At 39.3% G+C, this 24338-nt stretch overlaps 1 protein-coding gene across 1 annotated transcript in view; it reads left to right on the top strand.

Annotated features, from left to right (window-relative positions):
* MAP3K5 (mitogen-activated protein kinase kinase kinase 5) overlaps positions 1 to 24338 on the top strand; it is a 170038-nt gene that overhangs the window by 749 nt on the left and 144951 nt on the right. Inside the window, exon 2 of the mRNA XM_005859126.2 lies at positions 702 to 928. Within this exon, the coding sequence (XP_005859188.1) occupies positions 702 to 928 (227 nt within the window). The remainder of the gene's footprint in view (positions 1 to 701; positions 929 to 24338) is intronic.

The raw sequence follows: 24338 nt of genomic DNA, 5'->3' as shown, positions 1-24338 counted from the left end.
ACACCCCCCACCCCGTGCACGAATTTTGTGCACCAGGCCACTAGTGTATAATAATCTTAGGTCTTCTTTGTATAGTAAAATGCTATTTGAGAATTTAGGCATTTTAGTTTTCCAGATAAGATTCTAATGAATTTCCAGTGTTTATTATTTTAGGCCAGGATCGGGTAGAGGATTATCTTCTCCAACAGGAGTTTATAGGTTTGATAAGTTGTTGGAAATACTAAAAGATATATATTAGTAGCCTATCAACATTTTGTCTCAGTATATCACTGATATACACTCTAATGATATCAAGCACAAAAGCAGGGATGGATCACATAGATTCCAGCTGACATGAAGAGTGTAAAGTTTCCTAACTGTAAATGTCCTTTTATCATCTTACAAACCTTTAGAAAGAGCTAAGGCCATTTTGCTTCCTTAGAATACAATTGTGTAGCCTTTGGGCTTCTATTTTTTTCATAAGAACTCAAGCAATTCCTGAATATGGGAAGCCCAAAGCCTGTAACTTCCTTGCAATTTTCACTGGTTTTCTTAAAGTTACAGCATTGTGGAGTTTTCTGAGAATTTACACATCTGTTTTTACTCTTTAACTAAGTAGATTCTTTTTGTTTGAATGCTGTTAAGCAATCCAAGCATTCCCCTCGCGCCCCCCTCTCCATGGTGCAATTGAGTTGTTAATCCTCATCTGAGGATATTTGGAGCAGCGCCGTCCGTTGCCGGGGCAACTCTGGTGCGGGCGGCGGCCGACGGACCACGGTGGCTTACGTGATCAACGAAGAGAGCCAGGGGCAGCAGGTGGTGTCCGAGACCGAGGCCCTGCAGAGCCTGCGGGAGGCGTGCGAGACGGTGGGCGCCACTCTTGAGACCCTTCATTTTGGAAAACTGGACTTTGGGGAGACCACGGTACTGGACCGGTTTTACAATGCAGGTGCGTATGTAACCCCTTCCCCAGCCTCCGCGGTCAGGGGCCGCTGCAGGGGAGAAAATACATTTTTCTGGGCAGCAGGCGTGCTTCCTACTTCACTTCTTGCCCCACCTTAGGGGCAGCGAGCGGCGCTGCGCGGCTGCTCCTGGCGCTCGCCCTTCCTAGGAGCGAGTGGGTGCTGGCGCAGGAGCCCGTGTGTATCGGTGCGAGGGACCGACTCACCCACGGCCACGCTGGAGCCCGGGGTCCGCGTGGTCCTCATAAAGAACTTCTATTCATCAGCCCCAATCAGCCCTTCTTCACTCAGTGTCTTGGTTTCTCTTCTGTTAGGTTTGGCCCATATTGTCCTTCTCTGCCTACCTGTGACTGTTAGATGACGTTACCACCCTTTTTTTTCTGTGTAGTTTTGGGAGTACAGAAACCATGACCATGTCAAAGCTAGCCGCACGAGGAGTGTATCTATGCATTTGCCTGTCATGCCATGATCTCCCGAGTCATTTTACCTAAACAAGTTTAGTGGCTTGAATTTCCCATCTCGTATCAATTTGAACTTTCAAGTAATTGCTTCCAAGAGTAATAACCTTGTCACTCATGCTAAACTTGTGTGGTAGCTTTTTAGGATTTCAGTGAAAGAACTAGGATCTGGTTTTATTACCCCATACACCAGGATGGGCTGGATAGTGTGTAATTTAACATTGTTTAAAATGCTGATAAGCTATCTTAATAACTAAGACTAAAGTGGCCATTAAGGTGACTGCTAGCATAAGCTATGAAAAAATAAGTATATTTTCAGCCTATCACAGATTTCAGTGTTATTGTAGTTCTAGTGACTGAAGCAATTAGCTGTGTTAGCAAATATTAGAAATTAGAACATGTTGCTGAAATTAACCTTTAGTAGCCTGTGCAACCAATGTTGAGAGAATATATACTTATTTATTTTTATAAGCATGGGCAGAAAATTTTATTTAATGGTGGTTTCAGACAATAAGGTTCTTGCATTTGTGATCACATAAAACACTTTATATTCCAGTCTTATTTTCAGCTCTGATTGTCTTCAATTTCTTCAAAACACCTGAATTAGGCTTATGTCAGTTTTGGAATTCATCCAAAGCTGACTATTTTAAGAAGAAGAAGAACTTCATGTTAAGGAAGTCAGACTAAATAAACTAGGATTTTCTGGTTCTGGGTGTTTTTTTTACAATCTTGGTCTTCATAAGTGAACATGAGTATAATATAGTGTAGCTTGGTTTTTTGGGTAGCTTGCTATAAAAATTACATAAACATAACTTTTCTAAAAACTGCAGTATTCTTATTCTGGGATTATAATTTGGAAGAAGCTTCAAAGAATTGAAAGATGTGTGAGGGAAACACCCAACCAAATAGCTTATTTACTGCACTGATATATTTTTTTATGTGGCTTTATTAAAAAATTGTAAACTGTGAGCCTATTTGAAAGTTTTCTAACAAGGTTCACTTACTGTTTATTGTCTGGAAAGGGGAGAAAGATTAGAAGGGACCTGACATTTAAACTGTATCTCATTTAATCCTCCAAACAAGCCTATGAAGGAAGTGCCTTCTTACTGTCCTTCTTAGCTGAGAAGACCAAGGGATCATAACTGGCTCCAAGATTCAGGTAGAAGCTAGTCAATGCCAGATTCTGGGCCCGGTGGCTGACTAAAATGGTATGCTTTGCCCTCGCTGCCTCCATTTAGCTGTGCAGGTTTGCTCTCAAAGTCAAGGGTAGTTCTCTATCTTGGAATCCTATGGTAGGGAGCTGGCAGGGAACTTATGAGCCATTTGGGTACAGTGTGGAATAGTGGGGAAGAGTCACTCTAGAACAGTGGTTCTCAACCTGTGGGTCGCGACCCCTTAGAGGTTGCCTAAGACCTTCGGAAAACACATATATAATTACATATTGTTTTTGTGATTAATCACTATGCTTTAATTATGTTCCATTTGTAACAATGAAATTGGGGGTCACCACAACATGAGGAACTGTATTAAAGGGTCGCGGTATTAGGAAGGTTGAGAACCACTGCTCTAGAAAGACCAGTGTTTGCAGGCCATTTCTGTCCCATTCCACTTCGAAGGTCCCAGCTTACCCTCCGCCTCTGCCTAGGTGAGTGAATGAACTTTGAGCCCTCTCATTCAGCATGAAGATGTGACAGAGGTATCTGTTTTGTCCAAACCCTTTGTTTTTCTAAACTGAGGACTGCTGAGTCTGATGGTAGTCCAGCTTTTCTTCTGATTTCTCAGAGAGCAAATGCGCCTCATCCACCAGGATTCCGCAGAGTTTTCTGTGAAGGGCCAGATAGTAAATATTTTAGACTTTGCAGCAGGTCTCTCTCACTTTTTCAATTGTGCAGTTGTTACACAAGAGCAGCCATAAACAATACCTAAACGAATGATCATGGCTGTAGTCCAGTGAACTTTATTAATGGACACTGAAATTGGAATTTTATATATTTCACAAAATATAACTCTTTTTTTCTTTTTTCTCCCCACCCATCAAAAAATGTAAAAAGCATTCTCAGCTTGTAAGCTGTACAAAAACAGGCCTGGCAGGATTTTGGTCCCTGGGCCATGCTGACCTTTGTTCTACATCCACCCCCTCCATTTGAAAGCTGAATCATTATGATATATATGGGAAGAGTACTGCTCCTCAGCTTAGATCTGAGTTTTTATCCTGGCTCTGTTCTGAACCATGCAACTCATCTCCTCCAAAAGGCTTATAAAATTGACCAGGGATTGAATTAAATTCTGATTTCCCTCATTTAATCCTATAAATTTGCAAAGGCAAGGCAGCGTGGTGTGAGCATTGGAACAAGAGTTTCAAGATCTGGATTCTGGTCCTTGCTTCTTCTCTGATTGGGAGCAAGTCATTTAAAATCTCAAAAAGAGTGGAGGGTTAGAATAAAAGGTTTCTGAGATTCCCTCAGCTCTCAATTTCCATACTTTAAAATGATAACATTATTAATACGAAATGAAGTGTTTTAGTCTGTGGACTTGTATATATACCATGTACCTGGCCCCAAGGAGTTGCAAGTTGGTGGGGAGGGGTGATTGAAAGCCTGGCTCTAGTGGGGCCTCTGAGAGGGTTCACAGAGAATGTCTTGGGCTCCCAGGAAACACATTCTGGAATCAGACGGGTGGATGTGGTGGGTTTGGGGGGTTTAGAAGTGACACCTGAACTGAGATGTAAGGGTAAGCAAGGACAGCTTAATGAAGGCCTTAACATTTAAAAGGAATGTTGGTGTTCACATAACTCAACTTAATGGCATGAGGAAGAACTTAAAGTTTGGTTACATTTTCACAAGCTGCTTCTATCTATGTGTACTGGTTGGTGTGTTTTTTAAAGAATAGATAGCAGTGAAAGGTTTTCACTGAATTTCCCTGTTTGACCATTAAACTATAATCTGGTTTGTTTTTTAACTACATTTGTCACTCTCTCATTCCTGTTCTGAGGGAAACTAATTTCTATCAAAGCTTTTTATGAAAATATATCATGTTTATATATACAAGACTATCACTCAGATGGCAAATGCCAAGTTAATATTTCAAGTCCCCTGCAATGTAAATCTCTAAGAAAGCTAAGAATTGTCAGCGATAGATGTTAGTTATAAAGAGCTATTCCACTCAGGTACACAGACCCCCCAACTGGCAGGGTCTCAAAAAATGTTTTTAATGAACATTAGTTCTTTGAAATATAGCTAGAATAGGCTTTATTATTCAGCTATTTTACTTATAAGAAAAATGAAACATAAAGAAATTATATTCACTAATCCAGGTTAAGTTATTTAGGGTTGCTGCTTGGAACCAGGAGTACATTTTACGTTAGAAACAGCATTATCCATGGTAGTTAGAGTCTAGGACTATCCTAGAAGAAGCCGTGTTAACTTAGTATACTTGAAGTATGAAACCCATTCATTGTTAAACATTCAGGAAAATTATGTTACTGAAACCTAAAATTGGGACTTTAAATATACCCATGCCTGTGTTAGAATCAGTAACTTTTGCTTTTATCTATCTTCCGGTAGCATATGGGCCAGGAACCTCTCTTTGGATTGGTGGTGATGACAGCAGGGGCTGTGGTGAGGTCTGTAATAAAAGAAGGATTGGCATAAGCTTAGAATAAAGGCTAGCTTTTTGCATATAGTAAATGTATGGAAAAACTCATTATTTATTATTTTGGTCCCTATTTCACCACGGATGAGTAAAAAACTATCATGCCAATCAACAGAGTAGTGTTTGATCTAAACTACCTTACAGCCTCTTCCCACCTTCCAGTCACTGTTTCTTCACGGAAGAAACAAGCCTTAGCAAAATTATCAAAACAGCCAACGTAAAGGAAAACTATGGTTAAGAAGGGATTTAAAAAATACGTCCCAGTGGTGCTCCGCACATGTGTTTTCTCTGGCCTTTTGACTTTTTTTTGCTGGCTTGCCATTACCCACCCTCTATGAACTCAAAGCACCGTGTTTCCATTTGCTTTCCTGAAGGCAAAATTATAATTTGCCAAAAAGAGCTTTACTAGAAAATTGGAAAGAAAAGCAAAACTAAGAGGAAAACTCCAAAGGACAAAAGTAAATTTGTTTTTAGAGCATCCATTTCTTACTCTAAATAGTCAACTGCAGATTGTCCTGACTGACCCTGCTTTCCTGCTCCTGGGATTCTGGTTTCTTCCCTCAACTCCATCTCCTGTGGTCTGCTTAAGGCATTCATCAGTTGGTAGTTCAAGTTGGTTCCACTTGTAGGTGAGGCCTAATTATAAATGCACAGTGTGGCCTTGTCTCACCTGTGGCCTTGGCTGGTGCCAGCCTTCTGGGAGTTTTGTGCTGCAGGTCAGTTCCTCTCTCGTGCTATAGGGACTGTCCCCTGCTTCCTGTTTTGGAGGCTGGTTAGAGGCCCGTTCAGTTCCTGTTTCTGGTTTGCAGGACAAAGTTGGTTCACAGCTTCTTTGTGGAGCAATGAGAGATTGGCAAGCACAAAGCCCAGTCAATGTGCAAGTCTCCACCAATAGGTCCCAGCTATTTACTTTCCAAGCAAGTGGCCCCAGGTAGTCCCTTCAAACACTACCCCAACACACAGGGGGCAATATGAAAGTTGAGAATGTGGTAAATGAAGGGAGTAGACAGTTGCAGGAAGCCACAGCTATGTGGATATCAGGAAGAAAGCAGAAAACCACAGCCTTGGGAAGGTATACTTTTGTTTTGTTTTGATTTGTTTTGTTTAATTGCTGTAAGTCCCTTTATCTTTCTTTTTTAAATCCTCACCCTAGGATATTTTTCCCATTGATTTTTTTTTTTTTTTTTAGAGGGTAAGTGGAAGGGAGGGGAGGAGGGGGAAGAGAGAGAAACATCGATTTGTTGCTGTCCATTCACACCTGACCAGGGCTGAGGATTAAGCCTACAACTGAGGTAATGCCCTTGACTGGGAATCGAACTTGTGACCCTTTGGTCACCAGGCTGATGCTCTAACCACTAAGCAAACTATCCAGGGCTCTTTTATTTTCTTAATGTAGATTCATGAAATTGCTCTGACATAAATTTAGCAAGTGACCTTAAATTAATGGGGTAGGTGGAACATTTGTGGAATCAAGTGGGGTAACTAAGATAGTTGTTCTCAAAATTTTGTCTTGAAAACAGCTTTGCCATCCCATAATTTGGATATAGGTCAGTGGGGAAACTGGCTGTATTTAAGAAAGACACCCTTATTTTTGGGGAGCAAAATTAATCTTGCAAATTTTATTATGGCATAAAAGAAAAAACAGGAAAGCAAAACAAAATTACAAATTATTTAAAAATCCACTGGTGATTCTAATACATTGTGGTTTTTAGTTGCTTTAATATATTGGTTTTTCTCTCTGGCTGGAGATATTGACTAAAGTGTTGATCAAAATATGTATCAAATTATTGGAGAGGGAGAAAGGGGATGAGACAAAGCTGATTTTTATTTTTTTTGTAATCCTCACCAGAGGATATGTTTTATTGATTTTTAGAGAGAGGGGAAGGGAGAGTGAGAGAGAAACATCGATCAGTTGCCTCCCGTACAAGCCCTGACCAGGATCAAACTGCACCCTTTTTTTGGTGTACAGGACAGTGCTCCAACCAACTGAGCCACCCGACCAGGGAAGAGCTGACTTTTAAAATTTTGTCTAATAATTCCAAAAAAAATGTTTAAAGTGAGTACTTCTATGCGGGTTTTATTTTGTAGTGTTTTTGTTGTTTTCCCCAAAGAAAACATAAAAGAACTAAAAGATGCATAGCCTAGGATAATTGTGGTAATCTTCTTAGGGGAGGCAGAGGGAGGAGAGAATATATAAATGTTAACACCATCTTCTACTAAAAAGCATAACAAAGCAGATCTGTGTAACTCAAATGCCACAGAAGTTGTACAGGGTAATAGTAAACATTCCATTACAAGCAAACCTTTTCTGTTATAGTAGGTAATCAACAACGAGGAAAGCAACTGCCTTTGGTTTATGATTCATACAGGAAGGAAGTTATAATCCTTTGTACAGCAAATCTCTAAAAATGGTTGTGACCAATTATATTAGTATTTTGCAACACTTTTAGTCTCTTCTAAGAATTCTTAAGAGACAGAAACATGGGAAGAGCTGCCCTAGTGAATGTCAGGTCATCTATTCATGGACTCCAAAACATATAAGACCAAGTATTTGCCTAAGCCAGAGAATTCATACTCCTTGAAAAATCTTGGTTACTCCTATTTCTTACTTAAAAGTCATCCAATGAGAATAAGTAAACTCAGGGTTTTACATGTCAACTATTCCTTAATGTCACATTCAAGTTTTCTCATATGTTTATTGTGACAAATATTATCTTAAACCTGAGCCAGGAACAGGGGTGGGATTCTTCTGTCCAGGGGCCATGGCTTTTACCTCCAGTTAGGTATTTCCCAATTTATAGTTTGGTCAAACTGGGGTGCAGGTGATTTTATGTGGCTATATCAGAATGATAATATAAATGTATGTTGTCCTGTACAGTGTAGTACTCCTTTGATCTTCTTATTACCTCCATACAGTAAATAAATGTGGCCATATAGTTATCTATATTTGACAGTTGAGGAAACTCCTCCTTGGAAAGGGTATGTGACTTGGCCAGAATAAATCAAGTGGTTGAGTAGGAGTCCAACTCAGGTCTTCTGACTTCCAAATAATTCATGGGTTTTCCCCACTGTACCACACTTTCCCTCCCTGCAGGGAAAAATATTTTGAAGTATATATGCTGTTCAAGAGGATCAGTTCTAGCATCTTGGTCCATGTACCATTATTATGAGGAAGAGTCATGGTAGTGACACTTAAGTTCTGGTGCCCTTTTACTAAAGAATTTCACAGATTTTTTATTAACAGTCTTGTAAAGTAATCCATCTGTAAACTGACCTTGTCATTTCTCTGTCAATACCAAAGAGGGTCTACAGCCTAGACTGAGTCCTGGTTGCCAGTTTATTGCCTGGAGCTGTAAACTGGGCTTCCTCCAGACAAGTCGTAGGCTATTTTCTGGACATGGTAGTAGGATGGGCTGCCAAGTGACAGACCAAGCCTTTCTCTGGAGTAAGTCAGAGAGCTGAGTTGACATCACAGCCTGGGAAGACTTCTTTTCCCTGGTTTCCTGAGAAATTCTGCCTCCTGAGTCTGATTCATTTTTCTCTAGTGTTAGAGTATATTCCCAGTAATTCAGTTCTATAAGCACTTATTCATTGCCTGTGATGTGCCTTTTACTATGATAGATGTATGGAAAAATGACAAAAGAAAAGCAGGCATAAATCTATAGGGTAATAGAGGCTTATGAAATATCTGTTTCCATGGGAAAAATTGATGCTAAGGAGGAAGGCAGGACGAACTACCTGTACTCCCATTTTCCCTACCCAACTGATTCTTTTTAAAAAATCATTTAAAAAAATTTTAAGTTACGAAACATTTCAGTCTTAAAGTACGTAAAATAGTATATAACACTCATGCATTCACTACAGAAATATAATAGCTGTTAAACATTTGGAGATTTGTTTTCCTTCTCTCCCTCTTTCTTTTAGAGAAATAAATAATTCTGGATAAAACTGAAAGCTCCTTTCTACCACATCAATTTTCCTTCCTATGAAAGTGTTCCTTCATCAGAAGTACTGAATTATACTTTTCAAAAATCTAAAATCATGGCTCTCTAAAATGTGAATAAATGGCAAAAATTTAATTTAATTAGCTATTATTAAATGAGAAAACCACTAAGATATTAAAATTATTTCAAAGGAGAATTTGAAGAGCTGATATCATATACACACACAATCAGGAATGCTGAAACAAATTTGCTAATAGATGCAAAACTGAATAATGCCTGTAAGGCAATTGTATAAGTATAGACGTTGGAGTCATCTTTTCTACATGGGGGAAATCAATTGTATCTATGAAGTCATTTTCATTTGTATTGCTGTGACAAGAGTTATTTGCATTGCTGTAAGTTTTGTGCAACTTAATGTTTATCCCAACAGCACTGTAAAATGGTCTTATCACCAGGACAATCAAAGGTGCACATCCTTTTAAAATCCGATATTTCCTAGAGGATGTGCTACACAAAGCCCAGCCCTCCACTGGAAGGATACCCACTACTCTCTTTTGCCGATTTCCAAGTCTTTGACAACTTTTCTTCACCGTTAGTCATTTTCAGCAGGCTCTGTGCCTGTGTTTTTCTCAAGTGCTCTTACCCAACCTGACTTAAAGGGCCTGTTTTCTTTTCTCAGCTGCTCTGTCATCCGAAGCTGGGATCACCCTGAGGAGGTCCCAGATGAACTTGTTCTAATCCTAATTGTTTCAGGTCAGAAACATGTACAAACTGGATATTAGGATGTCCAGCCCCTAGGTTTGGATGTGATAAGAATTACAAGCCACATGCCAGAACCAAGGTACACATCTTTTTAAAATCAGATAGTTCCCTGAGGTGGATTGGCTAGAACCAAATCAGAAATATGCCAGTGGGATGCCTGCAGTGTCTTCAGTTTTACACTGGGAAATCATTATCATCATTAATGGAAACTTTAGTAGTCTAGACTGCTTCAAATAGGCTTATGAAAAAAATCCTTATAATCCTATATAATAAAAGGCTAATATGCAAATTGACCAAACAGTGGAATGACCGGTTGCTATGATGCACACTGGCCACCAGGGAGCAAACGCTCAATGCAGGAGCTGCCCCCCCCCCCCCCCCCCCCGGTGGTCAGTGCACTCCCACAGGGGGAGCGCTGCTCAGCCAGAAGCCAGGCTCATGGCTGGTGAGTGCAGGGGCAGTGGTAGTTAGACATCCCCCTAGGGCTCCTGGACTGCGAGAGTGTCAGGCCAGGCTGAGGGACCCCCCTGAGTGCACAAATTCCGTGCATTGGGCTTCTAGTATTATATAAAGGGCTGGAAAATTGCTGTGAAATTCTATATGCCAAATAGTATATTACTTTGGTCTTGTAATCTGATCTACCCACATGAACAATATACATTACAACATGCTGTACCAATCAGTGGACATACTTGATTTTATTCACTCTTTAAAACAGCTCCATGAGGCTGATAGCATCAGAAGAGCAATTTTACGTATGGGGGAACTGTGACCCTGCAAGAATTATTAACTTTCCCAGTCATATGGCTATAAGGGGCAGAGCCAACTTTTGATCCCAAACCTGATTGTTCCTTTATAGTTATGCTCTCCTGTCTCCCAGAAATAAATTTTCTATTTGAAAGTACTTAATTGTCTTTAATACCAGGATTACAGTATTATCAGTATACATTTATTAAATACTTAGAATATTTTTTTCTAAGGTCTGTACAAAATTAAGTTAAAAGAGTACAATTTCTGCATTTTATGATCTTATAGTCTACCCCATTGAGTTCAACAATTTAATAAATATTGGGAGCCTACCACATGCAAGGTGATGCTCTAAGTAGTGAATAAGAAACAAATCCAAGGGATTTTTTTTTAATATTATGGTTTTAATGACCACTCAAGAATGCCTACATTTTTTATATGTTTTTATTGATTTTAAAGAGGAAGGGAGAGGGATAGAGAGATAAAAATATCAGTGAAAAACATCAATCGGCTGCCTCTTGCACGCCCCTACTGGGAATTGAGCCTGCAACTCGGGCATGTGCCCAGATTGGGAATCGAACTGGCAACCTCTTGGTTCATGCGTCAAGGCTGAACCACTGAGCCACACCGGCTGGGCTCCAAGGGAAATTTTTAAGGACTCATAATGTAAGTGATTTCATTTAATTGTACATTTGAGAACATTTATTGCTGCTATAATGGAACATGCATTGGAAATAAAAATCTTACATACCTATAAATGCTTTAGGCTCATCACTTATTTTTATATGAAATTAGTATTGAAAAGTATTTAAATAAATTCCCAGATTTTATTAAAATTACTTAAGGTTTTTAAAAATAAATATTGATATGATATAATTAAATCAAATTCCAAGTGGGTATTATAATTCCTTAATGAAGAATTAAAAAAAATTATTGATTTTTTTACAAAGAAAAGAGAGAGGGGTAGAGAGTTAGAAACATCTATCAGTTGCTTCCTGCACACCTCCTACTGGGGATGTGCCCGCAACCAAGGTACATGCCCTTGACCGGAATCAAACCTGAGAATCGAACATGGGACCTTTTAGTCCTCAGGCCACTGCTCTATCCACTGAGCCAAACCGGTTAGGGCATGAAGAATTTTTTTTATACTGACTCTTATGGAAGCAAATGGAGTTATGGCTTCAGACTTGAAACTTTTTTCTTATGTATTGTTTTTCTAGTAGTAGAATTTGATTTGTATTTAAATTCTCTTGTATTAATTTTTTCAGTTTTTGAAAAAAATCTAGGCTGTTTTAGATCATTGAAATATGCCAACGATGTCATTTCAATTTAGTATTCTTTAGGTCTATAGTCCATAATTGTGTTGCTTTCTTGTTGCTAATGTATGGGGTGTATGGCCCTTGGTTGACAGCCAAGTCAACCGAATGCCAAGTTATTGAATATCTGGGCCAGAATGAGAATAGTAAACAAACAAAATTTCATTTAGATGATGGAATCTAGATGGCAGATATGCATTGGATACATTATAGATGCAGAACCATATATGTATTATGATATACATAGACAATGACTTAAGGTTGAAATGTAGGCTACCTTTGAAGGTTCTAAGCAACATTTATGAATTACACTTTCCATAATATGTCTAATTATTTTGATGTACATCAGCTCTACTAAAACAATTCCTCAATTTTTAGCACTTGGTCTTTGGAAGCTAGTTTTGGTTGACCTAGTGAAAATTCAGACATTCATATCTGGACAGTAAGCTTTTAGGTTTTCAAAATTAACTTCTGGTCATTTTCCCAGAGATGCATAATGGCCCAATGTTTACATATTATCAGAGTAAGAACAGGTTTGTAGGCAATCTAGAGGGGTAGGGAGTCTAGCTGTAAAATTAGTGTGTGTGTGTGTGTGTGTGTGTGTGTGTGTGTGTGTATTATTTGCAAAGCACAGTTGGGGTGTAAGTTGCTTGGTTTGACCTAGTGAAATTAGAGAACAATTTTGCAGCTTGCATGTGAGTTATGACAAGCATGGTTGGCTTGACTTTTCTTGCCAAGCAACTTAGCGTTGCCTATATTTTATGTGCTTACCATGTGGTAGTTGGTAAATCTGAAGTAAAATTGGAAAGGAGATGCTAGCCTAGACTCTTCACAGAGTCCCAGACTCTTCTTTCCTTTATAAAATTAGTAGTGTAGAAAATTCATTTAATCATTAAATATAACCCATGACTGGGATATCCAAGGACTGAGCCTGCTGTGTTTATTAGAATGAATGTTGACCTGCAGGTCTGCATTCTTTGTTTCCAAAGTCTGAAATTAAGAGTTGTCAGCATTATGAAATCTTTGCACAGTCAGTTGTGCTTTTGACTTAACATGTAAGTTCTAGGAGTGTTTTGTTAGTGTTTACTAGACCATTCGAGTACATTCAAATGAGTGGCATACCTGTGTCATAGGGGTTACTTTTTTTTAATCCTCACCTGAGAACATGCTTAGAGAGAGGATTTGGTTGACCTAGTGAAAATTCAGACATTCATATCTGGACAGTAAGCTTTTAGGTTTTCAAAATTAACTTCTGGTCATTTTCCCAGAGATGCATAATGGCCCAATGTTTACATATTATCAGAGTAAGAACAGGTTTGTAGGCAATCTAGAGGGGTAGGGAGTCTAGCTGTAAAATTAGTGTGTGTGTGTGTGTGTGTGTGTGTGTGTGTGTGTGTGTGTGTATTATTTGCAAAGCACAGTTGGGGTGTAAGTTGCTTGGTTTGACCTAGTGAAATTAGAGAACAATTTTGCAGCTTGCATGTGAGTTATGACAAGCATGGTTGGCTTGACTTTTCTTGCCAAGCAACTTAGCGTTGCCTATATTTTATGTGCTTACCATGTGGTAGTTGGTAAATCTGAAGTAAAATTGGAAAGGAGATGCTAGCCTAGACTCTTCACAGAGTCCCAGACTCTTCTTTCCTTTATAAAATTAGTAGTGTAGAAAATTCATTTAATCATTAAATATAACCCATGACTGGGATATCCAAGGACTGAGCCTGCTGTGTTTATTAGAATGAATGTTGACCTGCAGGTCTGCATTCTTTGTTTCCAAAGTCTGAAATTAAGAGTTGTCAGCATTATGAAATCTTTGCACAGTCAGTTGTGCTTTTGACTTAACATGTAAGTTCTAGGAGTGTTTTGTTAGTGTTTACTAGACCATTCGAGTACATTCAAATGAGTGGCATACCTGTGTCATAGGGGTTACTTTTTTTTAATCCTCACCTGAGAACATGCTTAGAGAGAGGAAGAGAGAGAGAGAGAGAGAAACATCGATGTAAGAAACATCAATCAGCCGCCTTCTATATGCATCCCAACTGAGGACTGAAGCTGCAACCCAGGCATGTGCCCTGACCTGAAATTGAACCGGCAACCTTTTGGTGCATATGACAATGTAACAACGCTCAGCCAACTGACACTCAACCAACTGATACACTCCAGCTGGGCCGTAGGGGTTACTTTTGATTAATTTATCTCACACCAAGGAACAGGTAACAGAAATTCATATTTATGAACATAGTATGTTTACAAAGTTCACTTTTTAAATTTAAATTCTTTATTGTTTAAAGTATTACATATGTCTCCCTTTCCCCCCATTGACCTCCCCAGCCGCTCCCTACCCCCAGCACATACCCTCACCTCCCTATTGTCTGTGTCCATTGGTTATGTTCATATGCAGGCATACAAGTCCTTTGGTTGATCTCTTACCCACCCCCATCCCCTGCTTTCCCTCTTAGGTTGGACAGTCTGTTCAATGCTTCTATGACTCTGGCTCTATTTACAAAGTTCACTTTTTAAGGGTTTTTTTTGTTTTTTAAGAAATGAGTTACATGCAAATATATGTGAATTAAGAAGGCAAGTTATAGGAGCATTTAAAAGCTGCTAATGTGTATAAATATTTATTAGTATTCACTAATGACAGGTGAGGGAATGGCTTACCTGGATTTATGGAAAGTTTAAATGTTCAGACAGAATCCTGTGTTCCTGAGTCTTTAAGGCAACAGAAGTCAGAAAAAAGTCAGTTCCTGGCAAGAATTTGTGTGTGACAGAGCTTAAGTAACCTTTATGGAGTTTTATGATTACATTTATAATTGTCATTTATGAAATCTTGGAGCAGGTAAAACCTTGATATCCTAAGAATGACACTCTTCTACTTCAGCTAAATCTCTTACACTTGGAACCCAAACTAAGATATTTCCCTGGTTTGCCTCCCACAGTGACATATTTTTACTATTTGGTGAAATGTAGATAAGTCATGGAAAAGTGCTGCTCACAATATCCAAACTTCATGGAGCTCAGGACTCTGCATTTAGTTAGCTTGTATTTAAAAAAGTGTGTTTCATCTTGTTAAATATATAGCAAACACTCTTTTTCTTAAAAATATATCTTTATTGATTTCAAAGAAGAAGGGAGAGGGAGATAGGAACATGAATGATGAGAGAGAATCACTGAATGGCTGCCTCCTGCACACCTACTGGGGATGGAGCCCTCAACCAGGGCAGGTGCCCTGACAGGGAATTGAACCGTGACCTCCTGGTTCATAGGTCAATGCTCAACCACTGAGCCACACTGGCTGGGCTATAGCAAACATTCTTGATTATCAAGGTTTGTAGCTGCTTCTCATTACCTATTTTCATTCATTTTAAATCTAGAATAGCCCAAAAAGGGCCAGACTCTACCCTCAAGTGGTCCCAGAAGCAAGTGAGTTGTTCACACAAAAGCTGTTGTCATTGTATTGTGAGTTGGAAATTTTGAAGCAAAACTGCACTATGGCATTTATATGTTGCTGTTTCTTTTTTTTTTTAATTGTTGAAAGTGATTGCCTCTGAGCAGCAGGATATGCCCCCATTTTAAAAAAATATGTTTTTATTGATTTTAGAAAGAGAGGAAGGAAGAGGAAGAGAGAGATAGAAACATCCATGAGAGAGAAACATCAACATCAATAGGCTGCCTCCTGCATGTTCCCTGGTGGGGATCAAGTCCGCAACCAGGGCATGTGACCTGACCAGGAATCCAACCGGTGACCCTTTAGTGCATGGGTCGACATTCAACCACTGAGCCATATAGAGAAACATTTACCTATTGCTTCATATACGCTTCCCAACTGGGGATCGAACCCCCAACCTAGGTAATGTGCCCTGTCCGGGAATTGAACCCTCAACCTCTTGGTGTACAGGACAGTACTCCCACCAACTGAGCCTCCTGCCAGGGCATGTTGCTGTTTCTTAATTTTCCTAGACCACTGCTGTTTGTTTCATAGGCTTCTGCTTTCCTCTGAAAATATCATTAGACATATTGGAATAATTTTGAAGAGGCAGATGTATGAAGCAACCATGATTTTCCTGCTTTCAAATTCTATTTTGAGGGGTTTGTTCTTTTTGTTTTATTTGTCAGGATAGTAAGAGCTTTTTACCTAAACAGAGTTCTGTGCCAGAGCATAAGGCACACTTAATTTGAGAAGATTTTCTGTGAGCATTAAAGGAGAAGTGGGCTATGATTGCAGACTCCTAATCTGCTTTCAGTTTCTGGTTATCTGATCTACATGCTGAACGCTTAGTTTGTGGCTTGGATTGGGTTATAAACTTCTGATGATTTTATATTTAGTGTATGTGAATTACCTTTTTCAAGACTTGTAATTGTCCCCTTTAGCCAAAGAACACAGTATTGTTCAACTTTTAAGCTATAATATGTGTTCACCAGGAATTCTTTTTACTGAATCCACCATATTGCATAGTTATTTATAGGTTTAAGGTTATCATTTTTATTTAAACTAAGAATAATCGTGCAAGTATTTGTCTATTTTTATTCTCTCTTTAAGATCTGCGTAATTTTTAATTGCATGTTTGTTGTTTACCTCTTTTATCCACTAATTCTTAAAATAATCCTTTGAAAGTTATTAAATAAATCTCGATTTGTTTTAAGATTTAGTTTTTTAATGCATACTTTCTTTAGTGGATATAAAAAAAGCTGTTGCTCCATAAATCTTGCATCATATGTGAAATGACTAAGAAGGAACATCTGAAAAAGTGAAGTCCAGTGTGATAGGATATTGAGAAATCCTTTACTAGAAAAGTCTCTGATCCCAGGAGCAGTTATAGAAACTTTAAAGGATTGATAAAATATAATTTCATGTCTTCTCCTTGTCTGTCTTGTTTATCCTGTATCTCTAGCACCTAATTAGTGCTTGGCACATAATAGACACTTGGTACATGTTGATGGACTGAATATATGAGTATGGCACTTTCCACTCCTAGCATTTTAAAATTTTTTTTATTTTTCAATTACAGTTGGAATTAAATACTACTTTTTATTAGTTTCAGGCGTACAGCATAGTGTGGTTAGACATTCATATACTTCACAAAGTGATCCCATTGATAATTCTAGTACCCACCTGGCACCATACATAGTTACTACAATATTATTGACTATATTCCAATGCTGTACTTCACATCCATGTAACTACCAATTTTTATTTCTTAATCCCTTCATCCTTGTTACCCCCAACTCCTCTCCCATCTGGCAACCATCAGTCTATTTTCTATATCTATGAGTCTATTTTGTTTTGTTTGTTCATTTATTTTGTTCTTTAGATTCCCAAAACTATCTAATAAGTGAAATCATACAGTATTTGTCTTTCTCTGTCTGACTTATTTAACTTAGCATAATACCCGCTAGGTCCATCCATTTTGTTGCAAATGGTAAGATTTCATTCCTTTTTATGCCTGAGTAATACTCTATTGTATATATGTACCATAGCTTTTTTAGCCACTTGTCTCCTGATGAACATCTGGGTTGCTTCCATTTCTTGGTTATTGTAAATAAGGCTGCAATGAACATAGGGGTGCTCTGTAAAATTTTTTAATGATCTCTGTCCCCAACCACAAATTTCTACCTGTACAGTTTTGTTGAGTCAGATATCCTACTACCCAGTACCCTAAAACCCAGTTGTTGGCGGCTATATCTGATACTGAAGGGAATGAGTCAAAGCTCTAGATAATCAACTGTCTGTTCATTACCATGGGTGAATTGAAATAAAATTTGGAACAGCAAGAACAAAGCTTTGACCCACTTGGCTATGAGATCAGTGGTGACCAGCTATTTTTTGTTTTTAGATTGTGAAGTGATCCCAGGGGTCATTGTTATGGGCAGTTCTTCGCTGAGTTATTGATTGGCCTTGTTTTGAAGGGGGAAACTAGAGCTTGAACTCGGAAACTTATTCTGTAGAACAGTTGGTGTGGCTTTTCAGGTGAGGTGTTTATGCAGTCTGTCTCTGAGTGCAAGCTGGGTGGGGGATGACTTGACTCCTGCCTTCACCTGTAGCTTCTGTGGTTTCCTGCTTTACCAGAATGATTCATCCCCCCTCAGGAGTATTTCTTGGATTGTGGATAATCTAAGCATGTGCTCATTGGGGACTTATATCTCCAGTGATCATAGGACTAGGGGAAAAAAAAATCATTTCTTAGCAATGGAAGGGCAACCATACATTGTAGTGATCAAAGTGAACCCTGTATCTGACAGACCTCTGTGTTTGAATCTTGGCCCTGTCACTTATAGGTTTTGTATTCTTACTTTTCTAAGCCTCAGTTTTCTCATCTATAAGATGGGGTCAAGGAGTCATTGCCTTATAGGCCTATTGAGAAGGTTAGACAGGATCATGCATGTAAGGAACTTTGTACGGTGCCTGACATGTCACAAACTGTTGGAATAAAAAGGACTTTTAAAAAGGTGAAGTGATTAAGAAGTACAAATTGGTAGTTACAGAACAGTCGTGGGAATGTAAAGTAGCAGTGTAGGAGACATAGTTAATAATATTGTGATAAGTATATATGTGGCCAGGTGGTACTTGAAGCAGCAGGGGTGCCACTCTATAGAGTACATAATTTTCTAACCATTTTGCTGTTTATCAAAACTAAGACAGAATAATATTGAATGTAAACTGTAATAGAAAAATTTTAAAGTGTAAAAAAAAAAAAGGATTTTTTTTTAGAGGCTAATTCAGTACTTTATCTGATGCATGAATGTACCAAAAGGCTTTTAGATGTACTTTTGATTTTTTTTGGGGTGACTTCTGAATTTTTGTTAAGACTATTTAAAAAGTTCTCCTCTGCCTGGGTATTTAGTGGTGGGTTGGTAGAGGGAGGAGATCCTGGAAGCACTGCAGCTCTCTGCAAAGTGACAGATTTGCAGAGAGCTGCAGTGTAACCACCCCTACAGCATTCACATGTCCCAGCTTTAGAAATGTGGTGGGAAGAACACAAGCTTTAGGGTTATGAGGTTTGCTTTGAGTTTCAGTTCTGCCTTTTACATATCCCCTCTGCAATGAGAAAGCCTATATTTTCCCATTATTTTGAGGATTAAGTGAGAATATATATGAATGAAAGGAGCAGGCACATGGAAGGTCCTTGGCCAACGTTTATATATTCACAGTCTTTATTATTGTGGGAGGTCTGAGTTTCAATTTCTTTGGCCATATAATAAACCACACAAAATACAGTGACTTCAAATAGCAACCTGTTATCTCTCATAGCTTAGTGCAGTGGTCGGCAAACTGCGGCTTGGCAAACCGTGGCTCACAAGCCACATGCGGCTCTTTGGCCCTTTGAGTGTGGCTCTTCCACAAAATACCGACTTCTGCACATGGGCCACGAAGTTTCAATCGCACTGTATGTGTGCGCCCGCATGTGGTATTTTGTGGAAGAGCCACACTCAAGGGGCCAAAGAGCCGCATGTGGCTCGTGAGCCGCGGTTTGCCGACCACGGGCTTAGTGGGTTGACTAGGTTCAGTTGTGTGGTTCCTCCATTTTACATAAAGTTGGTTGGGTCTGCAGTCACCTGGGGACTGGACTGGACTGGAATGTCCAAGAAGGCTCATTCTCATGACTGGATGTTGAGACGGGCTATCTGCAGGGGCCTCAGTTCTCTTTCTTTGGCCTCTCTGCATGGCCCAGTTGGCCTTCTCACGTGCTGTTTGCATTCTGAGAGGAGGTGTCCTATGAATGAGAGTTTCAAGAAGAAGGAAGTGGAAGCTGTCAGCTTTCTTATGTTTTGATCTCAAAATTCTCAGAACATGACTCTTGCTGCATTCCATTGATCAAAGCAATGACAGTGCCAACCCGCCCTCAAGAAGAGGGAGGATGCCTCAATGGTGAAGTGGGCACATGCATACAGGGAGTAAAGGATTGGTGGTGGCCATCTTCGGAAACACCTGCCCCACAGTCTGAATGTTCTTGCATGCTTCTGTAGATCGTGCAGGTGAGCACATGTGGACACTGCTCATCAACAGGTCAGTAGCTCTCTGCGTGCACCCTTCCACCTCGTACCTGAGTCATGGAGAGAAACAGGCCTTGCCCTTGAGTAGTCAATAGATTTTCAGAAAGGAGCAACTAAAACTCAAAATGGAAGGTACTGGAATAGCTTCAGCAAGAATGTGCATTATATGGAAGAATTTTTTTCCTTTATAAATTTTTAGTGTCCACAAATAAGACTGGTCATGAGACTTTGCTGTCCAACAGAAGAACATCTGCCTGAAAGCTGACCTGTTTCCCCAGATATTTGGGTTAAATAGGATTAGATGGTTGGATAGAGACAGAAAAACTAAAGATTTGCAATGGCTGGTGCTTGAAGTGGAGAGGCAATGAATAATTTTGTGTAGATGCTGTTTATACATCAAAGACTTCATCGTTGCTGATTATGCAAAAAGGTGGAGAATTGTTTGTTGTTTTAAAGGATATGCAAATTAACCAGCATCCAAGACTCCTTCCCCCATCTCAGCCTTGGGAATGGACAGAATTTGTCATTTTTATTCTTTAGCTGTCAGAGGGCGAGGCAGTAAAGGATTGGGGTCCCAGGGAGGACTAGGACATCGTTAACCCAGAGACTTCTGGAGGCTGGGTTGAGAGAAGGGGGGAATGGCCTTCCCTGAGGGTCAAGTGCAAATATGAGTATGTGGTTCATGGACTGGTTTAATCTGCAGGCAACCTGCCTATCCATAGAGGGTTTTACAGCCAGCGTGAAAGTTTCCAGAGAGATAAAGACAGAGTACAGGAGGTACTTTCTCTTGTTTAATTTTCCTTGGTGCTTCCCCCTTGTTTAATCCTAGGCTTTAGAAATTCAACCCGAAGTTTACTTTTCTTTTTGTGCTTTTCCTGACCTCAGCCCTACTCCTGCCTTACCCTCACACACCTTCTCTGTCTTATATCTGTTTTGTCCATGGACTGCTGAACCGTGAGAAGCATAAGCCAAAGTCTCTTCCTAATCTTTGCCCACAGGACACCTGAGAGTCATGTGCAAATATCGGCAGACAGTTCTTGGCTGGGTGTCCTATCAAATGTACTATTTATGCTTGGGAAAAGTATTGGTTCTGCTTGGTGAACAAATGTTTCCAGCTTTTACATACAAAGTCAGGAGCACTTTCGTTCTGTTTGCTCAGCATCTATACCCATTCCCATCGCTTCCAACTTTTCCCTGCCTGGGCCATCGATATTGATTTTCTTTACTGATTTTCCCCTGGCCCCAAACTGCCAGTGTTTTCCTCTGCTACAAGTAGAAACAAAAAGTATATGCATGACTTCCTTGAAGGTCATGGGTTTTAAATTGGAAGAGGCTAAGGAGTTAATTTTTAAATTGTTTGGTTTTCTTTTTCTAACATTTTGTTGGTGAATGAAGACATTGCAGTAATCTTTATTTTTTTATGGTATTGCTGGCTGAACCAGTCTTCTCCAAATGCATTCCTTATATATACCTGATATATACCTCAAGAGGGCCATCTGGGGCTCACCCTGTTTTACCTTTCTTCTCCATCACTTCTCCTTGGGATGAGTAACTGCTAAGGAATGGCTTCCTAATCAGTGCAGTTTCTTGCTTAGAGCTCCTGACCAACTATGGGAGGAAACAACTTGTTTGCACAGCATGTAGTCTGCTTGGCATCCATCCACCTCATTGGGAACTGCCTCTTACAAGCCCTGTGATGGGACTGCTTGCCTTTTCCCTAATAACTCAAGCTCAGGATCTCTCCTTGTTTGTGCACAAATGTCATTCTACATTCCTTTTTCCATTTCCCCCTTTCAAGTTCTGTAGTTTTCTGTGATGATAGTTGCTGGCACAAAGATTTGGGAAATGGGATAGAGTCTTCTGTGCTCCCTCCTGCCTGGAATTAACTCCCCTCCCTTCCTGGGGAACTCTTTTGCCTCCTCCTAGACAGCTCTGTGAACCTTCTCCCCTCAAAGCATCCCTACCCAGACCCTAGTAATTTCCTCCTCTGTCTGCCCCCAATGCCAACTGCTTGCTTCTTCTGCATTTGAATGACTGACCTCTCTGATGAGGCTGTTAGTTTTGTTAGTAAGGTTAAGGTCAGTTTTCTTCATCTTTGTGCCCCCATTGTTTACATGTAACAGGTGCTCAATAAGTATTTTCTGAATCAATAAATTTTAATAAATAATGACATTAACTAAATTCCCTGAACCTATGTGAGTTAATGATTTGCTCATTTTCATAAGCAACACCTCATGTAAGAGCTTCATTCAGAAACTCTTCTGCCTTTTGTTGCACTTGTTGCTGGCGGCCAAAAAGGAAAGCTAAGCAGTATATTAAAATGACATGTGCCTTGAAATTTAAGATTTACTAGTCTTGACTGCCTTTAAGTCCTTTATTGTTTTTGAAAGAAAAAAAATTGGCTGGTGACAAATATATATATTTTTGACTGTTGACTATTTTTTGCTGTTTAGGCATGAGATTGCATGTTCATGCCATCTTGTGGAAATTGGAATATCCCAATCTGATAAGTTTTCTAAAATGCTATTATGACTCCTTCACAAAGTGACAGAGAACTAATTGAATAGTCCCATGTGGATTCTATCCTGCTGTCCCTAGTGTCTGCCAGAGCGGAATTCAAAATTTAGTCAGTGATGGTAGTAGCTCCTCTCCTGGCTTATTGCATTTGCTTGGCACTTTTAAATATATAAAAAATTACATAAAAGCTTAAAAACCTATTCCCTTCCTCAGTAACTTACAATATGTATAAAATGTTATTTTCATTTCCCCTTTATAGTTCTGTGGACTTTTCCTGTGATTTTAGTAGATAGAACCTGTTCTTTGAAAATAATGGATAGTTTGTGCATCGGTGATTTTTTACTTGCCCAAACTTTATGTATAGTTTTAATATAAAGACTATTTTAAGAAACTTTCTCCTTTAAATATCTTCTTAGGACTATATATTCTTTAGGTACAACATGGATTTTTGTTACTGATCCTTGCCTATTATCAACACATTCATGAATCAACTTCTTTCTTATCTTTGCCCCTATAGATCAGCCTAGGGGTTGGTGTATATGACTTGTTCAATAAATATTTATTGAATGAAGGAGTAAATAAGGCTGTATAAAGAAGTTTATTTTCAAAAGCCTGTACTTAATAAATGTTTGGCATATAGAAACAGGCAAAAACAGGATTCCTATTGTGAATGTAAGATATGCAAAAACTCAAAACATAATTCTCAATGGGACTAAGTTTTAATCAAGGCAGGATATATTTAATCCTGATTATTGACTATAAATTATTAAAGCATAAACAAAGTCTTAAGTTATGAATTTGCCAATTGCTTCCTGCTAGTCTCTATTTTATTGATTTTTCTAAAGTTCAGGTAAGGGAGGGGTATAAATGATTTGCTTCTAAAATCTGAAGATCTGGATTGACTCCCTAAACAACAAAAATTATTTGATATACCAATTGAAAATGGTTGACAGGGTGGGCAGACCCCATGATTTTTTAAAAAATGGGAAACAAAAAGGTATTATGGTTATTATTACTTTGGAATCTTGAACGAATGTCTTAGCATAAATTTAGAAATAAATTTTGGTTCAGTTTTCATCATATATAAAATTAAAAGACTTGTTAAACATCATGGGAAATTATAAAGAATGAAAAGTAATCAAAATAATGAAAATGAACAATTGCAAGACTTTTGTTACGTGATGATTTTTATAGTGCTTTAAAATATTATGTAAGAATAAACTAATTTTTAGGGGCAAAGAAACTTACTTTTAAAATGCATGAAGATTATTTAATTTTAAATTTTAGTATGATGTGGTGACACTAATTTGCAGTGTATTTAAATAAAAGTAAAATGAAAATTGTATTTACTCCTAAATTAATAAAGAACCTAATGTACTAAAATCTATCTATCTATCTATCTATCTATCTATATAATATGCAAATTAGCCAGGATGCCATAACAGTCACAACCGTTCAGGAGGAAGCTGCACGCGCCGGTGGGCCTGAGGGGACTGCTGCGTGGTGAGGCAAGCCATGGATGGCGCAGGCCGCTGCCCAGAGAGAAAGGGTGGGTCTGCCCGCAGCTGCCACGGCCGAGGTCAGGCCCGGAGAGGAGAGGGCCTGCCAGCCGGCACACCTGTATTCCCGCCTCTGTGCGTGAGCTACAGAGGAAACACCTTTTCTGACCGCTCATTGGCTAAGCTCCCGGTACACCACTCGTAGTGTTCTTGGTAACTTGGATAATAAGAATCCAAGAAGGTGATGTAGGGTTTTTCCACCTCACTCCTGGAGGAAAAAACGAAGGTCCACTGCTGAAGGGTCTAAGAAATGTCATATCCTGCCCTAGCCGGTTTGGCTCAGTGAATAGAGCCTTGGCCTTTGGACCGCAGGGTTCGGGTTCGATTCTGGTCAAAGGGATGTACCTAGGTTGCAGGCTCCTCCCTGGCTGGGGCCCAGGTCAGGGCTCATGCAGGAGGCAACCAATCGAAGTGTCCCTCTCACATTGATGTTTCTCTCTGTCTTTCCCTCTCT

The sequence above is a fragment of the Myotis brandtii genome, unplaced genomic scaffold (genome assembly GCF_000412655.1).
Source record: "Myotis brandtii unplaced genomic scaffold, ASM41265v1 scaffold123, whole genome shotgun sequence".
In the NCBI taxonomy this organism is placed as follows: Eukaryota; Metazoa; Chordata; class Mammalia; order Chiroptera; family Vespertilionidae; genus Myotis; species Myotis brandtii.
Note: the sequence above shows the minus strand (reverse complement) of the source record. Positions and strands in the feature narration are given on the sequence as shown.